The sequence below is a fragment of the Delphinapterus leucas genome, chromosome 14 (genome assembly GCF_059928025.1).
Source record: "Delphinapterus leucas isolate spDelLeu-1000000601 "Yukka" chromosome 14, BTC_Dleu_Yukka2, whole genome shotgun sequence".
Lineage (NCBI taxonomy): Eukaryota > Metazoa > Chordata > Mammalia > Artiodactyla > Monodontidae > Delphinapterus > Delphinapterus leucas.
In genome coordinates this window covers 81,079,444-81,095,671 of record NC_143142.1, presented here as the reverse complement: position 1 = coordinate 81,095,671, position 16,228 = coordinate 81,079,444, and the positions used below count along the sequence as shown (strand labels likewise).

The following is a 16,228-nucleotide window of genomic DNA, read 5'->3' as shown; positions in this document are numbered from 1 at the left end:
CATATTGAAGGCGAAGAACCTGAGATTCATAGGTTTGATATATTTTGTATTTGTAAAACCTGACCATTTTAAATATTAATTACAGAGTTTAGAGCTAGAATAATTGGATTTGAGTCCTTGATCCAACTGCCAGAGTGTCATCTTGGACACAACACAACCACCCCTCACTTTCACTGTCACTAAAATGGGAATCTAAAGCCTCAAGTTTTTCTTTTTTAAAATAGCAAACAAATGGGGAAAGTATATTATGAAAAAACAAAACTTTATGCAGATTAATGTTTTGTCATTTGTTTTTCCCATTTTATGCCATGAGCATATCTTTTAGTGAGAATCACTCTGGCAAAGGAATAACAGCCACAGAATTGGTTCCACACAGCCTGTGGATGTGTGCAGACTGACTGGTTAGGACGGGCCTCTTCTGATAAGAGCCCTCAACTTTTTTCTAAGTCCATGCCTATAAACAGAAAAGATGTTTTAAACAGGTAGTAAAAAAGGGGGCTATTATTTTGTTGCAGTTTATCCTTTCAGCAAATGTTTATTACATGTCTTCTACGTACTCCTGAGGATACAGCCATAAAAGGCAGTCACAGCCTCAGTCCTCATGGAGTTTTTAGCTGCAATAACTGGTACTCGGGCTTACTTCAAGCGCTCATTTGTAAGTTTTCTACTTTTCTGTTTTTCTTAGTTTCCCTTCTCATATAATTTGTTGTTCAGCATCTAATTGTTGCTATTAGATCTTTGGGATCTTTGGGACTCCGAGGGTAGGAGACCAGGACAATACAGCTGGCATCAGTATGAAGGGTTGGGATTTACTCAGCGTGTCTGTGACTGTCTGTGGGTGGATGACATGGAGGGGGAGCAGTTCAACGTGAGGGAGCTCTGGACGAAAGCAATCTCCAGGGACACAGCCGGCTTCCTGGGGGCGGTCAGAATCCCCACATGGAAAATATGTAAACATAAGCCGGCATAAGGCCATAAATGCAAGCACTAAAGCCACCCTCTACACTGACGTTCACAACCGTCCCTTCCCTTTCCAGCAAAAAGTCCCAAAAGAGTGTCGGCCAGCTTTTATATGGTAAATTTTAGTTGGGTGGATGAAGCAGTCAAGTGAAACTGATGAATATGTAATAGGAACTGAGGATATTTTTCCTCTCATTCAGAGTTTTCACATCGATCCGGCATCCCTGTCTTTTTCATCACTAGGGTCACTTAAAGATTTATGGAACAGTGGTTTTCTTCCTTTGAAGTTGTTTGATGCTCTGCAGTTTCTGAACATGTTTGACGTTAGTAGAAATTCTATATCAAACCATAAGAATCCAGTCACAACTACAGTAAATGATCAGATTTTAATGACTCATACAATGACATTTATTATTTTGATGTTGTACACTCAAAACTAATCTGTGTAACTGATATATCTGTGTTAAATTCCTTTGTCTCCTTTTTATTCTTAAACTTACTGTTAAGGAAACTATAAGATTCTGAATTGGCATTATTGAGACTTCTGGACTGTATGACTTTTCCAAACAATACTTTATTGTTCTAAACCAAATAATTGATAGAAGGACTTAATATTAAAGATTTTTGTAAAGTAAAAGATTACTCCCTTTTTGTACAACAGGTGATTTTGAAAGGAGTAAAAGAATTTACAAAATTCACCCTATTTTTGGACATAGGTTAATTTCACATTTTTAATAAAAACTAGGTAGTTTAGTTTTCAGGATTATCATATAAACCTCTTTTGCCCAAATTATTACGCTTACTATAGTCTATTCCTCTCAGTTGACAGTATGATCTCAAATTGTGAATTGCTGGCCTTCAAAATAATGAGTTTTTCTCTATGGTCCTTGTAAATACATAGAGTGATTTAAATATTAACTGTGAAGCATAATGGTAATTTCCACAGGTGCCTGAGGACCTCTAGGAAGATACACCGGGAACATTTTTTTTCTAGAAAGATCCAGTTATTTATTAAATTATGAGGTACTCCTCAGATATTATGGAGGAAAGTTGTTGATGATTAATCTTTTTTTTTAAATTTTTTTTTTACATCTTTATTGGAGTATAATTGCTTTACAATGGTGTGTTAGTTTCTGATTAATATTTTTAAATGTATAGTATGAAGTATAGTTTAAAGAGCCTTTGGAGATAAACTGCGGTTGATATCTGAGTAGAATCGCTCAATAATTGTTTAAATCTGAACAAGTCACTTAACCTCCCTTGCTCATTATCTCTGATGGGGGGGCAGTGGCTTGTCCCCCCCCCCATTCCCTTCTCAGGAGTGAAGTTGGGAACCTTAAACTCGGTGGTGTTATCATGTATGTGCATAAAGAGGCTGAAGTTTTATGGGACTCGGTAGAAAAATGTCAAGACGTTAGGGTGTGTTGGCCACTGCCCGTGATCTTCGGGAAGGTCCTTATAGGAAAGAGACAGCATGGGAAAACAGGAAGGGAGCATACAGCTCTGCAGAGAGCCTTCTCCCTGAAGCCAACAGTATGTGACTGAGGTAACCATTTTCCTTTTTTACTTGCAAAAGCCAAGTTCCTTGCTTCAGGATTAATTTAAGAATCACTCACATACGGCCACAGGGAACAATAGTTTAAGAGTCTCCTGACCACGTTGCTCACTCTACTGCCAAATGCTGATCTCCTAGCTCTCTATCTGGAAAAACACGGTATTTCCAGGAAGTAGTAAGTGCTGTACGTTGTTTTCTTATCTAAATTTCTGTGGGGAAAAGGATTTCAGTAAATGATGCTAAATCAGTTGGCTATCCCATGGGGAAAAAGAGTGACCACTGATTGATCCCACCTAACACCATACACAGAAATTAATTCAAAATGGATCATAGACCTAAATATGAAAAATTTTCTTAGAGAAAATCTTCCTGACCTTTGGTGTAGAACAATTGCTTAAAGAGGATACAAGACGACTAACATGAAAAAAAGTATCAACTGAATCTCATTAGAATTAAGAATTTCTTTTTATCAAAAGACACCATTAGACAGTGAAAAGAAAGATGTTCACAATTTTTACATCTACCAAAGGACTTCTATCCAGAATATACAAAGAACATTTGTAAATCAATAAGGAAAAGACAACCGATGTAAACAATGCACAAAGGATGGGAATAGGAACTTTACAAAAGAGAATTTCCAAGTGGTCAATGAGACCACTAGCAGGTACTCAATATCACTCCTCATTCAGTCTCTTGATTTTAAAAATCTCACAAATCTGTATCTCCAGCTTGTATATCTGACTTGACATCTCTACTTGGGTGTTTAATAGGCAGTTCAAACACCGTGTCCTAAACACTTTGATTTTCCACCAAATGCCTGCTTTTACTCAGTCTTTCTCATCTCAGTAAATGGTAACTTCGTTTTTCTAATTACTCAGGTCAGAAACCCTGGATCTATCCATAGCTTCTTTCCTTCAACACCTGATATCTAATCTGTGAGAAATTGTTAGCTGTATCTCTTTTTAAAAATTTATTTATTTTATTTATTTTTGGCTGCGTTGGGTATTCATCGCTGCGCGCGGGCTTTCTCTAGCTGCCGCGAGCAGGGGCTACTCTTTGTTGCGGTGCGCGGGCTTCTCATTGCAGTGGCTTCTCTTGTTGCGAAGCACAGGCTCTAGGCACGTGGGCTCAGTAGTTGTGGCTCACGGGCTTAGTTGCCCCGCGGCATGTGGGATTTTCCTGGACCAGGGCTCGAACCCATATCCCCTGCATTGGCAGGCGGATTCTTAACCACTGTGCCACCAGGGAAGCCTTAGCTGTATCTTTAAAGAAGTCAGGCTTCACACCATTTTCCAGGTTCCCATCTCTATTCAGGCTGCTGTATCCGTTACCAGGGTTTGCTGTTCCACCCTTGCCTGACTGCAGTCCACCATCAAAAGAGCAGCTAAAGGGATCCTCTTAAAATACAAGGAGGATCGTGACATTTGTCTGCTCAGAACATTCCAGTGGCTTCTTATCTTACTCAGCATAATACCCATGTTTTTGGTTATGTTATTGGTTGAAATATGTCCCCCAAACTTCATACATTGAAGTTCTAACCCCTAGTGCCTCAGAATGTGACCTTATTTGGAAATAGGTTTGTTACAGATATAATTAGTTAGCATAAAGTCATACTGAAGTAGGGTGAATCCTAATTCAGTATGACTGGTGTCCTCACAAAAAGGGATATTTGGGGACAGACACACATGCAGGGAGAATGCCATACAAAGATTAAGGCACAGATTGGAGTGATGCTTTTACAAGCCAAGGAACACCAAAGATTGCCAACAAACCACCAGAAGCTGGGAAAGAGACATGGAATGGATGCTCTCTCGCAGCCTCAAGAACTAACCCTGACAACATCTTGACCTTTGACTTCTGGCCTCCAGAAGAACAGTGAGGCAGTAAAATTCTGTTATTTAAGCCACCCAGTTTGTGGTACTCTGTTACGGCAGCCCTAGCCAAAAAGCCTATAGGGCTAGCCAACTAGCCCTAGCCCTAGCCAAAAAGCCTATAATGCTTTTTCTCAATCCCCACTCATTACCACTTTTCTCTCTTCCCTACCTCCCCCCTCCTCTTGTTCATTCCATTACAGCCTTCTGCCCCTCGCTGTTCCCCAAACCCACCAAGCAGGCTTCTTTGTCCTTGCTGTTCCCTTTTCCTGGAATAATGTTCTCCTGGATGTCCTCACAGCTCATTCTCTCCTTATTTTAGGTTACCTACCCATTAACACCTTTATTAACCAGTCTGTATGGATTACACCTCCTGGCCTCCCACTTTCCCTAACCCCTTTATTCTGCAGCTTGATTTTGTATAAGCTCTTCTTTATAATATTATCCATTGTTTGTTGCCTGCTTCCCCTCTCAAATACACAATAAATGTAAGCTCTGAATGGTCAGACTTTATTTTTTTTCAAGGCTATACTCCCAGTTGCTAAAACATGCTTGGCATGAACTATGCATTCAGTAAAGACTTGTAGAATGAATGAATGAGTAACTGAATATAGTGTATTTATATAATGATGTATTTATCATTAGGGTGTTAGAGTTGAAGGTTTCTGATTTTTTAACAAATCAAAAGCACACATTTTTAGTTGAAGATATTAAATGCATGTTCCAAAAGTATCTAAATGCTTAATGACTTAAGCAATTAAAAAAGATAATTAACATAAAAGAATCATAAGCTTTGGAAATATTTTTGTATTTATAAAACATGTAAAATATGTATTAATATGGAAGATTGTTATATTATTTACCTTAGGATCTAAAATCTTAAAATCTATATGGTCACTGAAAATAAGAATAGATTAGAGGCAGGAACATGGAAACTTTTAGGTAATCAGACATTTTCCGCCCCTCAAATACAATGGAAAAATAAATATCTCTTTTGCAAATGTCCATCTAAAATTGTTAAGACTTTGTAATAATTACTATATTTTAAGTCAAGGATTCTTAACGAGTAGGACTTATCAGGGATTCTTAACCAGCAGGGCTTATCAGAATTACAAGAGCATCGATTGCCTCAGATGAAATATGCATAAATCCTAGAAAATCTATTTGGTTGGTCTTGGATGAACTTCTGCTTGAAGCCAGAACAAAGAGAAAAAAACCTTCCCCGGTTGATTTCGACGTGTACTCCACGTGGTGAACCAATGGCTTAACTGATTAGTAAGAGGGGTCAGAGTGTCAGTGCCTTTGAGAGAAGTTGTATTTTTTGTGATTTCCTTGTGAGCCTTCAGAAGTCAAAGACGGTGCAAGAGCATGACATGCTTCAATAGCCCCATTGTGACCCCTCGGCCTTGGCCGACTGAGAGTCAACTCACTGGCATAGCAGTAGCAGCTTCAGGAAGGTGATTTTTATTCTTGAACACAAGAAAGTAGGTTATGTGCAGCTGGGATGATTTACTTCTCATTTCCCCTCAAGATGAGCGATGGCTCAGGGGACTGAAATCAACCCCTTCTGTAAGGGGGCGTGTGAGACGGGAGGTCTAAGGAGATATGACCCTCAAGGTTTCAAACTTTCACTTCATCCTCATGAGTCATTTGTGTGGAAAATGAAATTTAAAATGCAAAAGTATATGCACAGTTGTGCTTCTTGCTTCTACACAATTTAATGTAAAACAAGATTTTATGTGACCAGTAGCTGTTCCCAAATATAAATTGTGTGCCAAGATGTCCACTTAGTAATGTTAAGACCAAAGCCAGAAACAGCCAGAGCACAGCTCTGCAGGAGGGCATTTCTGCTGGACCACCCTATAGTGCAGTGCAGTTCTAGATAATGGGACTCCTGTGCTCAAGAATAGTTTCTTCACTAGGAAATTGGATTATTTGACTTCAGACTGTAGAATAATGAGAAAACACGAGGAACTAAAATTTCCAGTGCCCATGCAGTGATGCCCATTACAAAGAGAAGAGATGGTACCATGGCTTTGCCCCAATAACTCTGCTTTTCATCAGTTTTGGGTGTTCTAGCTTTTTTAAAAAAACATGTTATAAAGACTTCTTATTGTGTATATTAGAAAGAAAAATAAGTAAGGCAAATGTGGCTCAATGTTTACAATTGATAATTCTAAGTAAAGGACATATGGGTATTATGTACCCTTCACCTAGAATCACCAGTTGTACTATTCTGGCAACTTTTATGTAGGTTTAAAATTTTTCAAAATGAATGTCGGGGAAAAAAGTAGAGTAGGCCTTATAGTAAATTCTTGTTTCCTTGTGATAATCTTGGCAATACATCGAGATTTTTTTTTTTTTGAACACTCATAAATTACTTTCCAACACTTGCTTTCAGCTCAGATCCCAAGTTTGAGTAAAATTTGCTCTGAAAGTCCTCAAAACGCAGAAACATAAAAATATTTTCTTTAAAGCCCCACAGGGGGTCAGCAAACCTTTTTTTTCTGTAGACGGCCAGATAATAATTTAGGCTTTGAGGACCACATATGGACTCTGTCACATATTCTTTACTTTTTTTAAACTCTTAAAAAATGTAAAAATATCTTTTAGCTCAAGCCCTCTTCAAAAACAGGCTACATGCTGGATTTGGCCAGCACACCGTAGCTTGCCTGGTACAGAGTATTTACCAGATCAATAGCTACCTACCAGATACAAGGGGATGTGTTCTGTGCTCCAGCAAAGAAATCACATCCGGAACAGCAGCTGCAGTTGGAGTCACCACCTGATTAAATTTTCAATAATCTACTTTCATTCTTCAGTACCCATCTGTTTTCTATACAGGCACAACAGGCGACTTGAATGGAACCACCATTTTTTTAAGTCCTTGATGACAGCAGTAAGTTCTGCAGTCCCTCCAGGAATGTGGTATTGCCTTTGGTTTACTATTTTCAAAGGCAGAGCCTTTGAAAGGGGGAGGGGGAGAGGGAATGAGTGGGAGTTTGGGACTAGCAGATGCGAACTATTATATATAGAATGGATAAACAACAAGGTCCTATTGTATAGCCCAGAGAGCTATATTCACTATCCTGTGATAAACCATAATGGAAAAGAATATGAAAAAGAATGTATATGTATAACTGTTCATTTTGTTGTACAGCAGAAATTAACACACATTGTAGATCAACTAAACTTCAGTAAAATATAAAAAAAAAAAGTAAAAACAAAACCAGAAGACAAAGGCAGAGCCAGTTTGAATGGCTTCCATTTAACTCTCCCAGTCACAGCCCTCGCTCCATGGTCAGATAACATGTGGAGATCCTGTGAGCTGCTATACATTATTTCTTTCTTTTTTTCTTTCTTTCTTTCTTTTTTTTTTTTTTGCGGTACGCGGGCCTCTCACTGTTGTGGTCTCTCCCGTTGCGGAGCACAGGCTCCAGACGCGCAGGCTCAGCGGCCATGGCTCACGGGCCCAGCCGCCTCCGCGGCACGTGGGATCTTCCCGGACCAGGGCACGAACCCGTGTCCCCTGCATCGGCAGGCGGACTCTCAACCACTGCGCCACCAGGGAAGCCCTCATAAAAAGTTTTAATGAAGTATAATCTATAAAAATACTGAATCACTATTCTGTACACCTGAAACTAATATAATATTGTAAATCAACTATCCTTCAATCAAAAAAATTCTCTTGTGGCCCATCCTAATGAGAGGCATACAGGAAAGGGAATTCTGGAAAATGCTTTTCAGCCTAGCCAAGTAGATGCATAAAAAAACCATCTCATGTGGTTATATAAATCTTATTCTTTGTGACAGTTTTATTGATACAAAAACTGCACATATTTAATGTTACAATTTGATAAATCTGGACATATGCATGTACCCATGAAACCATCACCACAATCAAGATAATAGACACAGCTGTCATCTCTGAAAGTTTCCTCATGCCCTTTTGTTTTATTTTGATTTTTATACTAAGAACATTTAAGATGAGATCTATCTACTCTCTTAACAAACTTTTTAAGTACCCAATACAGTATCGTTAATTATAGGCATGATGTTACACAGCAGGTCTCTAGAAGTCATTCATCTTGCTTAATTGAAACTTAATACCCATTGAACAACTCCCTATACTTCTTTCAGTTCTATTGTACATTAAGACTTTCAAACCACTGTATCATTCATATTTCATTTGATATTAGCAAAGTGAAAGGTGCAGAATTATTTTCACATTTTTAAAACGAGAGTAGTAAAGCTCTAGAAGGTTTAATGATGTGGGTAGTGAAATTAAACAAGAAAATTTTTGACTTGTCAACTTGTAAAATTCACCTTATATAAAAACTCCAATCTTCCAACGTATAGAGAGCACTCAGAACACCTATAACTCTGAACATTTCATTATTATCTTCCATATTATTACATCATCAGATGTGAAGAAGACTGCCTTAAATAGAACTATTATTACAGAGATTATTTTTTAGTTGTCTAATAATGTATGTTTTAGATGCTACAAAATCATCCATTATTATTAACTTTATGATTAGATTTACCTTTATGTTTACTAATCTCTTTGCTCACAAGCATCCCATGTCTTGTGCCTTTATTGTACATTAATTTTGTACTACTATATTACATTTTTAAAGTAGCACCTTTAGTGGAATTCTGGGAGTAGTAAATATATAGTATTACTAGACAATAAATATATATAGTTTTAGCTACTGCTAAATTACATATGTCTACTACTATATGACATATAGAATATGGGTTTGAACAAACGTATAATGACGTGAATCCCACCTCATAGTATCCCACAGAGTATTTTTTTTTAACATCTTTATTGGGGTATAATTGCTTTACAATGGTGTGTTAGTTTCTGCTTTATAACAAAGTGAATCAGTTATACATATGTTCCCATATCTCTTCCCTCTTGCGCCCACAGAGTATTTTAACTGCTCTAAAAATCCTCTGTGCTCCATCTAGTCATTTCCTCTCCGCCCCCACCAACCCCTAACCCAACCTCTGGTCTTTTACTGTCTCCTTAGTTTTGATGTTTCCAGAATGTCATATAGTTGGAATCATATAGGGTGTAGCCTTCTCAGATTGGCTGCTTTCACTCAGTAATGTGCACTTAAGGTTCCTCCAGGTCTTTTCATGGCTTGATGGCTCATTTCTTTTTGGCCCTTGAATAATAAGTAGCTCATTGTCTGGATATACCACAGTTGATTTATCGATTCACCTACCGAAGAACATCTTGGTTGCCTCCAAGTTTCAGGAATTGTGAATGAAGCTGCTGTAAACATCCACGTGCAGGGTTTTTGTATGGACATGAGCTTTTAGCTCCTTTGGGTAAACACCAAGGAGCATGATTGCTGGTTCATATGGTAGGAGTATGTTTAGTTTTATAAGAAACTATTAAACTGTCCTCCAAAGTGGCTGCACCATTTACATTTCCACCGGCAATGAACGAGAGTTCTTGTTGCTCTACATCCTCGTCAGTATTAGACGTTGTCAGTGTTGTAGATTTTGGCCATTCTCATAGATGCATCATGCTATCTCATTGTTTTTTGTTTGTTTGTTTGTTTGTTTTTTGCGGTACGCGGGCCTCTCACTGTTGCGGCCTCTCCCGTTGCGGAGCACAGGCTCCAGACGCGCAGGCTCAGCGGCCACGGCTCACGGGTCCAGCCGCTCCGTGGCACGCAGGATCCTCCAGGACCGGGGCACGAACTCACGCCCCCGCATCAGCAGGCGGACCCCCAACCACTGTGCCACCAGGGAAGCCCTATCTCATTGTTTTAATTTGCATCTCTCTGATAACATATGATGGGGAGCATCTTTTTATGTCTCTTTGCCGATGATCATGTCTTGATTTTTGTACAGTGAGTACAGCTTCAATCCCCTAGGTACCCTTTTTGGGATTAAACCCCCAATCTGTGTGTGCATGTGTTATAAATGCATTTTTCATGATAATCTCTATGGGGTTAATACCTTCTTTGTGTGTTTTGGAGTACAATAGTCCTATTCAGTATAGCAATTCAATTCTTATATGTATTACATATCTAGCAAATGAAGAAGTCTATAATTTTCTAACATAATTATTAAATTGCTTCTCTGTTAAAAATTGGGAAAGATCTAGTTGTTACAGGGATTGAAACAGTACATTTTAGAAAGGCTCTAGCACTTAAAGCTCCAACACAAGAATTATATCTATGGATTCCTACTGGAAAGTCATATTTCATGGGACTGAATCCTTATTCAATTACTCCCTAGTTTTGTTACCTTGAGAGGGTTACTTATCTGTAAATGGAAGCAATTAATATTATGGACTTGAGTAATAAATGATAATATAATGTATCATTCAGCATTTACTTTGCACAAATTAAAACACTTAATACATCTTAGCTGCTAGTATCATTATCATCAAATTTACCACAACTACCATCCCCTCTACCTAGTCAGTTGCAACTTAAACAAATAATATATTCTTTCTGTTCTCCTAGAGAATTAAGGGGAAGATATAAAAATGGTAATTTAACTTGCTATATTTTTGCATTGCCTGTCTTCAATAGTTAATGTGAAAATTAATGTGATTAAAGAGTTTTTAGTATAATTCACTCTTTTTTCTTTTTGTTAGGCTTAGCTTCCTTCCTATCCTTTAGCCAGCTTATCTCATTTTATTTGACTTGTTTTATAATAAGTTGTGCCTGAAAATAGAGTCAACACACTGGAATCAAAACTACTCTTATTGCATGTCAACTTCTAGTATTTATTTTCATTACACATTGTCAAGGAGGAGCTAGTAATTAAAAATTTAATACTCTACTTTTCCTAAATGACATGAAATTGCAATATGGTAAGTAATATTGTGTATACTTTTCAGTTCGATGGATTTCATTTCTAAAACCAGTATTTTGATAGTTTCATCTTAGGGAATTTTCTTTGATCACATGTACTACACCCCTAGGAAGTAGATGACAGCTGCTACGCATATATGTGTGTGAAGAAACTGAATTTAATTAAAGTTCATTTCTCTCATGCTTAGTACAGTTATTATATTTGAAAAGGCTAAAAAATGCCCTGTAAATTGAAAGACATATGAGAAAAGGACACTCAGAGGCAAGGATCAAGTTACTCTAAAAGCAAAGTAACTTATAATATTATTCAATTAATGCTTATATCTTTTTTTTTTTTTTTTTTTTTTGCGGTACGCGGTACCACTGTTGTGGTCTCTCCCGTTGCGGAGCACAGGCTCCGGACGCGCAGGCTCAGCGGCCATGGCTCACGGGCCCAGCCGCTCCGCGGCATGTGGGATCTTCCCAGACCGGGGCACGAAGCCGTGTCCCCTGCATCGGCGGGCGGACTCGCAACCACTGCGCCACCAGGGAAGCCCTAATGCCTATATCTTAATCGACTCTCACTTGTTCAGACATGGGAGACATAAAAGGAAGTAAATGTCTAACTAACTTCTCACTCATAACAACTGTGTTAGGATCCCATGAATGCTGATGTTGCAGGCTCATTGGTAGGACTATCAGATTTGGGAAAAAACCAAAATAGAATGCTCACTTAAATTTGAATTTCAGATAATCCACAAATGTTTTAGTATAAGTATATCCCATGCAATATTTGAATACATTAAGTAAAGAACATAAAAAAAAAAAAAGCTATATACCCACTGGGCTAAAAGACATAAATAAAACAGACATCACCAGGCTAAAGTGAGACATAGTTATACTAGGAACATAATTATACTAAAATATTATGTGTTGCTTACCTGAAATTGAAATGTAACTGGGCATTCTGTGTTTTTTCCTGACAAACCTTGTCAGGTGAGCCATTCTGTGTGCTCTTGACCTCTCTCTCCTTGGACAGCATCCATTTAGAAACACTAAGTTGCAGCCCAGCTGTCCCTAAATCCTCCACTGAAATTCAAGGATTTAAGGTGACACCTACTTTATCTCTTTTAGACCATAGAGATTTTTTTTTAATGTTCTTTACTCAATGAATTCATTTTAATATTATGTATTATTACATTCATCTGAATAAATGTGCACTAATCCACTTGTAACTTATAAATCATAATAATAAACATACACAATATACTCTCTACCTGCAAAAGAGCCAAGACACTCCCAGTAACACTGAAGCCCCCTGTCCTCCCAGACGATGCCTTCACCTGCTTTTCCACAAAGCAGCACTGTCCTGAATTATGTGTTTCATTCCTTCACACTTTTAAAAAAATGATTTATCACATACGTATATATCCCTAGACAATGTTATTTAGTTCTGCACGTCTCTAAACTTTATGTAATATGATACTCGGTGAATTCTTCTGCAACTTTTTTTTTTCACTCAAAATTGTTTTTGAGATTAATTATCCTAGTTTTTGATTCTCTCAGAAGCAGACCGTGAAACAGGGTTTGAGTGAAAGCAGCTTTTGTGGAAATTTCTGGGAACGCAAGTGGATAAAGGTGGGACTGATAAGGAGGGCAGAGGAGGCAATAAGGCTGCATGTTAAAGCATCAAGCACAGTGGGTGACTGAGGCTTCAATATGCAAGAGAACAGACACTTCCTGCAGCAGGCAGGCAGTGGCCAAAGCAAAGCACATCATTCCCCTCTCTGAATGACTGAGAGAACCTTAAGAGTACAAATAACTGAAGTTTATTTCCCCTCAGAGATCCAAATGTAGCATAAAAGGATAACACCTGGAAATTAAAACTCCAGGCATCACTACTTACTGGAAAGAAAAATGGATTAATCTGTTTGAATGTGTCTGTTTTCTCATATGCAATACGGGACTATTAATCACATCTTTATCACGGGGTAATTATGAAAAATAAACATGGTCATCAGTGTATAACACGCTACTCGTGTGTCAAAGAGTTCATCTCTATCTATGTTGTCCTCTTGCTGGAACAGAACTGGGCTCCCTTCCCAGCTACACCCCATGGCTGTGACACTGTGACTGAGGTCTAGCCAATGGGACGTGAGTGAAAAATGACTTGTAACATTTCTAAGCCTGGTTCATAAGAAGAACATGGCTTGCCCCATGCTCTGTGCCCATTCCAGCAGGCTGGCAAAGAGATAATCCCTCGGGAAAACTTGTAAATTAAAGATAGCGGAAGCTTTCTTATCCTGGGTCCAGAAATGACTGCATGAAAGTGAGCCGCATTACTGCTGTTACCTGACAAGTACCTATGGGCAGGCAAGAAACAAACTGTTATTTGTTTCTTTAGCTTTACATATTTAGGGACTAATTACAATTATAGTAGCTTGCATTAACCTAAATAAAACGCTATTTATTATTTTGAGATTCATGACTGGAGGCAAGTTTCTTATGCCAAACCCTAGAGACAGTATTTTATTTATGACTTGTTGAGTTACAAATATAATGAATTACAAAAAAAAAAATGTTCACTGCATATCTATTTTGTGTATACTGAAAATACACAAAGGTGTAAGTTGATTATCTTCAAAATAAAGGATTTTGAAGTTTAGTATGTGAAAGCAAACATAAAACAAGAGTACAGAGATATGGGAACATATGTATATGTATAACTGATTCACTTTGTTATAAAGCAGAAACTAACACACCACTGTAAAGCAATTATACTCCAATAAAGATGTTTAAAAAAAAAAGAGTACAGAAAATAAATGGCACATGGTAAAGAATAATTAAGCAATGTCTCAATTGTTTATTATAATTTCCTTCTCAGAGTCCATAATGTTCACTATTACGCCATGAACTGTCCAAAGGATTCTGGCTGTTTGGAGATGCCAGGGAGTGAACCCAGGACAAATTCTGTGTTATCTCATTTATATGTGGAATCTAAAAAAGTGGAACTGACAAAAGCAGAGAGTAAATGGTGGTTTCCAGGTGCTGGGGAGTGGAGGAAATGGGGAGATGGTGGTCGAAGGGTACAAAGTTTCGGTTATGAAGGACGAATAAGTTCTGGGGACCTAATGTACTGCATGGTGACTATAATTAATAATACAAATTATATACTTGAAATTTGCCAAAAGAGTAGATCTTAAGTGTTCTCACCACACACAAAAGGAAACTATACAAAGTGATGGATGTGTCAACTAGTTGACTGTGATTTCACAATGCATACATATATCAAAATATCACCTTGTTTACCTTACATAAATACAATGTTTATTTGTCAATTATACCTCAGTAAAGCTGGGGAAAGTTTTTGCTTCTCAGTTGCAGAACAGCCAGTGATGGTGCTGCTGCAGGATTTATTCTTAGGAAAAGACGTTGATTCATTCCTACATCATGGTAATCCAATTTTTCTTGCCAGTGATGGAGTTTAAAATGGGCTTGGAGCATATTTTCTGTCAACCCTTCCCTCAGGACACTTACCCTCAGAACAAAAGACACACAGGAAGATACTCATTCTATTTTTGCTAACTGTTGTGGAGTCAGCATGAGACTACTGGAACTCTGGCATCCATCTTGTGACTGTGAGACATTATGCTGAGAGCCATGCAGGCAGTGTGAAAGGATGAAGAGAACCCTGGGCTTAAGCTATTCCTTCACCGAGCCCTGGAACTGCTCTCCTCAGGACTTCTTGCTTTGTGAGATAATGCATTTTTCTCATTGTTTAAACTGGCTTGGGATGTGATTTTCTGTTATTGTCAGCTGTATGCATCTTAGATCTTCCCCTATCTTCAAAAGGTTTATGAAGCATATGTAGGAGCAAATAAAACCCAAACACTTGTTTTTGAAATTTTCCAAATCTGGTCTCATTTAACCTCTATTTTCTAGCATTTAAATAAAGAGGAGAAAAAAAAGCCTTGAAACATGTCATGTTTAAGAAAACAACATTTTTATACTCTTATTCCTAATTTAGTGTGATAAGGATGAGTAGTACAGGAATTGCTTCCCAGGATGAAGGTATAAGCGATCACTGTCATATTGATCAACGGAGATACCAACTACGTATTCACGGATATGTTTCTGCTTTATGATCCTCCAAGATGAACTAGCAAGCTTAGGATTACTGACAACTGAGTCAAAGCTGAGCAATCCTCTTAATATGCATATGAATAAAACAAGTCACTTTTCAGGAAAAAAAAAAAACCAATGCCAAATAGACGTACTAAGCGTCTAACATTTTTTTCAAGCAGATCTTTTCAAAGTTAACTTTTAAACAAATCAGCTCTTGCCCTGATCTCAGTGGAAGTCAGAAACTAAAACCCTATTGCCTGTGTGTGTTAAGGATGTGTGTTTTTCACTGCTGCTGGTGTAGTTTCTATTGGTTGGTCATAGTTATTTTGGATACGTATAGATATGTAATGTAAATTATATAGGAACTATTTCCAAACTGTTCTGCAGCCTATTTTATCAGGTTAAAAAAAGTCTTTTTATTTTAATACATCACAAAAGTGTTATTTTTGAGAACAAAACTTAACCTGGAAGTATACGGAAGTGGCTTAAATTTACCGTTTTTGAGAAAATAGGTGAGCACTACCTAAATACATGTTTGCCGTACGCTGGTTAATGCCAAGAAAAGGGGCCAGGATTTCTATTGCTGTGTTCTTTTGAGTTAAATAGAGACAAGATAGAGCAAGGAATCAAAACCAGAGCAATAAGAAAGAGTTACATGAATTGAAATCAGGTTAGGATAGGTATGGAAATAAGGCATTTGAAAACCAATTTTTAATAATCCTTCAAATAGGAACAAGGTCAGGTATAAAGAAGGTTGGACACAGGAGGGTTAAGGAAGTAAATGTTTCATGTTCACAGTTTGAAACTGGACGGGCCATGTGGAACTTTCATGACCTCCTGCACCTGGTATTATCTCCTTCATCCAACTCAAGCTCAGATGTTAACTTTTT

General features: G+C 37.9%; 1 protein-coding gene across 2 annotated transcripts in view; it reads left to right on the top strand.

The window, feature by feature from the left end:
* The window catches only part of TMX3 (thioredoxin related transmembrane protein 3), a 69,123-nt gene that overhangs the window by 51,333 nt on the left and 1,562 nt on the right, over positions 1–16,228 (top strand). The window contains exon 16 of one of the 2 annotated variants that reach the window (XM_089895301.1): positions 14,689–16,228. The exons of the other annotated variant lie outside the window; for it this stretch is intronic. Coding sequence (XP_089751427.1) covers positions 14,689–14,691 — 3 coding nt within the window. The 3' untranslated portion in view covers positions 14,692–16,228. The remainder of the gene's footprint in view (positions 1–14,688) is intronic. 2 annotated transcript variants of the gene reach the window in all.